At 39.7% G+C, this 4,054-nt stretch overlaps 1 protein-coding gene across 1 annotated transcript; it reads left to right on the forward strand.

Moving 5' to 3' along the window:
• Positions 1-573: 573 nt before the first annotated feature.
• On the forward strand, positions 574-3,617 carry LOC131153018 (uncharacterized). Its single transcript, XM_058105032.1, has 2 exons — positions 574-849; positions 2,406-3,617. The coding sequence occupies exons 1-2, from the start codon at positions 574-576 to the stop codon at positions 3,615-3,617; spliced, it is 1,488 nt and encodes a 495-aa protein (XP_057961015.1).
• The last annotated feature ends 437 nt before the right edge of the window (positions 3,618-4,054 follow it).

Here is a 4,054-nt window from a genome sequence, read left to right on the forward strand (position 1 = left end):
TCATGCATAACCACACACAATAGGTTGCATATATGTTCATATCCTATTTGTATGTATTTTTGCACTAAGTACACCCATACATAAATACACATTGCATCCCATGGTCATGCATTAAATACTTACGCATTCACACATTTCATAATCATGCATCCCATGCTCAATTTCATAATCATGCATGCATATTCATCTCCAATAAGTTGGTAGTCACATCCTAAGTTTCTGCTTTGAATTATATGATAATGTTTCTAACATATTGCATCCATATAGGCATCCCATTCACTTTCCCAAGGTTTCTGGAAGAGATCAGATTCATTTATGGAGGACATTGTTGTTTATTAGGAGACCGAGTCCGTAGTACAGTTGTATTCTGAAAGACAGCAAAAGTAGTTTGGAGATAGCTTGAACGAGGAATCAGAAGTGGAGTTACCTGCCAAAGTGTGCTTATATACCTGGTCAAACCCCTGGGAGGAACTAAAAACTATCTGGAAGGATTGGACACCGCAACGCTATTTGGAATTCTCACAGCTATATGACCATATCAGTTTCTTGTTAGACATAACAGTGAATCTTCAGATGGTGAAGGAATTGGTGGACTTCTGGAATCCTCCATACACGTGCTTTACAATAGATGGAATCGACATGGTTCCTAGAATTGAAGAGTACACCTCGTTACTGCATTTGATGACACAACGATCACCCTACCGTACTTATGTACCTGATTCTAGGATTTCTTTAGCATGGGAGTTGTATAACCTTGATGTGGTCAAGATTCAAAGAACGGCAGGGGAAAGCAAAAGGATCACTTGGAAATGCTTGAAGGAGTTTGTTGACCTCATAAGTCACGCCCTGGTTTTGATAATGACAAATACTTTTGTAATTAATAAATATCTAGTTCATGTGCAGGTCCATATTAGCAATGGCGCATAACAGATCAAAAGCTTGAAGACAATTTCATATTCCAAATTGTAATATCTCTAAGTGAAATTTGTCTGTAATAGTAATTAGGTTGTCTGTAATATTAATTAGGGTTTTCGGTTTGTAATAAGCACACACATCACATACATGATTTATTTTGTAAGCTCAAACCGAACCATGAATGAGAAAGGACCATAGAAAGACTTTAGGGTGCACCTTCGGTCGACCGACACCGGACTTTTTCGGTGTTTCCAAATTGGACCCCAAGTGACCTTAGGACACACACATATTTCACATATGTTTGTTAGGCACTTGAATAAGGAATTGTTTGGCTCAATACGGGACCGAAATGCACACTTTGTGCACTTTCGGTCGACCGGCCAATTCAGTTCAAATTGGCCTGGTCGACCGAACTGGCCCTGGGTCAACAGTTTGACCAAGGCTCGGTCGACTGACCCCTTATAGTTCATTTGACCCCGATCGACCGAACCACTTGGGAGTCAACATTTTGACCTCCCGGTCGACCGATAAGCCTACCCTAAGAAAGACTTGTGGTGACTTCCCAAGTATTGCATTCTCATTGCAATAACTTAGGAAGTTCTTATTTGTTTGGGGCTTGCAAAAATACTTTCAAACTCATTCGAATATCTTGTGGTGTTCATATTGATATATTTGTGAAAAGGTATTTGTGTGTGTTATATTAATCTTTGTAGCAATATCCATTCAAATCTATATCATTTGCTGAAATACAAAGATTACTTATATCTTGTAGTCCAAATATATATATATATATATATATATATATATATATATATTCACGGGATTGACACATTCTATTGAGTGATATTATTGAGGCTTGTTTAATACTCTGTGTGAACACATTTGTTTGAACACTCTAAAATACATAGATTATTATTGACACTCTCACGTACTTGCTACACAGATAGAAAACATTGTTGAGAGTTGACATATTTAGACCACACAGAGCTTACATTTTAAATCATTTGTGGTGTTTGTATTTGTGCGCATTTGTGGTACAAATCTGCTTTACATGAAAGCACTCTTGTATTGTACCTTGTGATTATATATCTGAGAGATTCCAGGCGTGACCTGAGGGGGCGGTAATCCAGCCCGGTAAGGATTGGTGTAAAGGTTGAGGTCAGCCCTGTGGTAATTTGACCTAGTTTGTATAGGTGCTGCTCCACCCGTTTAAGTGAGTAAGGTATTGTGATAATCCTTGTGCTGGTTAGCCAAGGCGGGGACGTAGGCAGTTGGCCGAACCTCGATAATATATCTGCGTGTCATCTTCTCTTTACTGCTTTCTGGTGCTTGTATGATTGTTTAAACTGCTTTATTTAATTTCTGGTATATTTACATTGTTTGCACTAGATTGACCCTAGGCTTGTGAACATACTGCTGCTAGAAGGAACACCTAGAAGATAAAATTTAAAAATACCAATTCACCCCCCCCTCTTGGGATCACGGTAAAGCTAACAGAGTTGTTGGAAGAAGAGAAAGGTGAAGAGGTTCAGATACATTTGTTCGCACTGGCCGTATATGGCCTAATTATATTTCCTAAAGAACTAAGGACCATTGATAGATCCACTATTTCTTTTGTGGCGCAAGTGAAGAATGGGGCTAATCCGTTTCCCGGGATTTTGGCAGAAACCTTTCGATCTCTCAACAAATGCAGGAGCAAAGGCCAGGAACAACTGAAATGTTGTGTACCATTACTCTATGTTTGGTTTGCCAGTCACTTGCCAAGTAACCAAGGGGGGTACCGTAACACCTTTTCAGCTCTTCGAATCCCCTTAGCCGAGTTCGAGGAGGCTCAGCAGAGTGTTCAATGGAGCAAGGCTAACTGGAATGAAAAATTACACAAACTGAGGGAGTTGGGATTAGTTTGGCAAGCGCCATGGATGAACCATTCCAACATGATGTATCGATGTGGAAACTTCTCGTGGGTCCCGTTATTAGGTCCATGGGGAGGAATAGCATACGCTCCTTTGATGGTAAGGAGGCAAGTGGGAGCGTCTCAGTTTGTGCCTATGATTCACGAATTAGCTGACTCAGACTTCGCATATGAAATAGCAGACACTCAAAATCAGATTAGAAAGTTCATGGTGGCTTGGAAACATGTGCACCTATTAGGTCCAGGTGATAGAGTTGCCACAGTCCAAGGAAACTATGAAGCATGGCATGAAAATTGGGTAAACCCCCAACTCAAAAGAATCCTGAAAGTCGTTATTGATCATACTAAATCACCAAGAGGGGGCATGCAATTAAAGCTACGAGGGGATCCATGCCCAACAGAAAAGGGAGATGCGAGAACAGAAATGGAAGATCAGCATGCAAGGCAAAAGGAGGCACTAGTCTCTGTCTATCGTAGGGAAATCAAGCGACAAAAAAATTGTTATGCGCAATCAGAAGAAGAAGTTGTGGCACTAAGGAAGGAAAGACGAAGGCTTCGAGCAGCACTTGAACGGAAATCTCAAATGTTAGAAGATGCCCATACTGAAAATAAAAAGAAATCGCTCTACATACAGGAGCAGGAGAGGCAGTGGGATAAGCAGAAAAGCAAGTATAATCAAGTACTAGAAAAGATGGAGCCGTGCATAACGAAAGCTGGCTACTGGGAGGCCAAGTTTCGAGCTTTGCATAAGAAGACGACACAGAAAAATGCAGAGGTTGTGAAATCATGAGCAGATATTGATTCAATATTCGATTGGATTATTCCTGAAAGTGTTGTAGGCAATAAAAATAAGGAACGCGGATGAATGACATATTGTATGAAAGGATCCTTTTAATAAAAAGCATATTTTTTTCTAGAATGATGATGATCTTTTCCATGAACTTTGGTTAAAGTACATTAGGTTGCATACATATGTTTCATATTTGTGAATTTTACACATGTCTTAAAAAGACCATCGCATCTCATGAATTCATACTTCCATAATTATGCATTCACGGTTCTACAAAGGGAAAGTTTTGGTTTGCAGCTCCTAGCCACAGAAGTCGTTTGAGTAAGCAACATTGAGACTATCATGCATCAATACAATACCAGGAGAAGAGCAAAAGAAATGAGTGAATAGTTGGAAAGTAGAGTCTTGAGCATAGAGCAACATAAGAAGAATTGAAC

The sequence above is a fragment of the Malania oleifera genome, chromosome 4 (assembly GCF_029873635.1).
Source record: "Malania oleifera isolate guangnan ecotype guangnan chromosome 4, ASM2987363v1, whole genome shotgun sequence".
NCBI classification, from domain to species: domain Eukaryota; kingdom Viridiplantae; phylum Streptophyta; class Magnoliopsida; order Santalales; family Ximeniaceae; genus Malania; species Malania oleifera.

Bases quoted from the DNA above. Each gene is read 5' to 3' on its own strand.
- LOC131153018 (XM_058105032.1), top strand. From the start codon at position 574: ATGGTGAAGGAATTGGTGGACTTCTGGAATCCTCCATACACGTGCTTT. The intron at 850-2,405 runs GTTTTGATAATG...ATCACGGTAAAG, and splicing joins ACCTCATAAGTCACGCCCTG to CTAACAGAGTTGTTGGAAGA.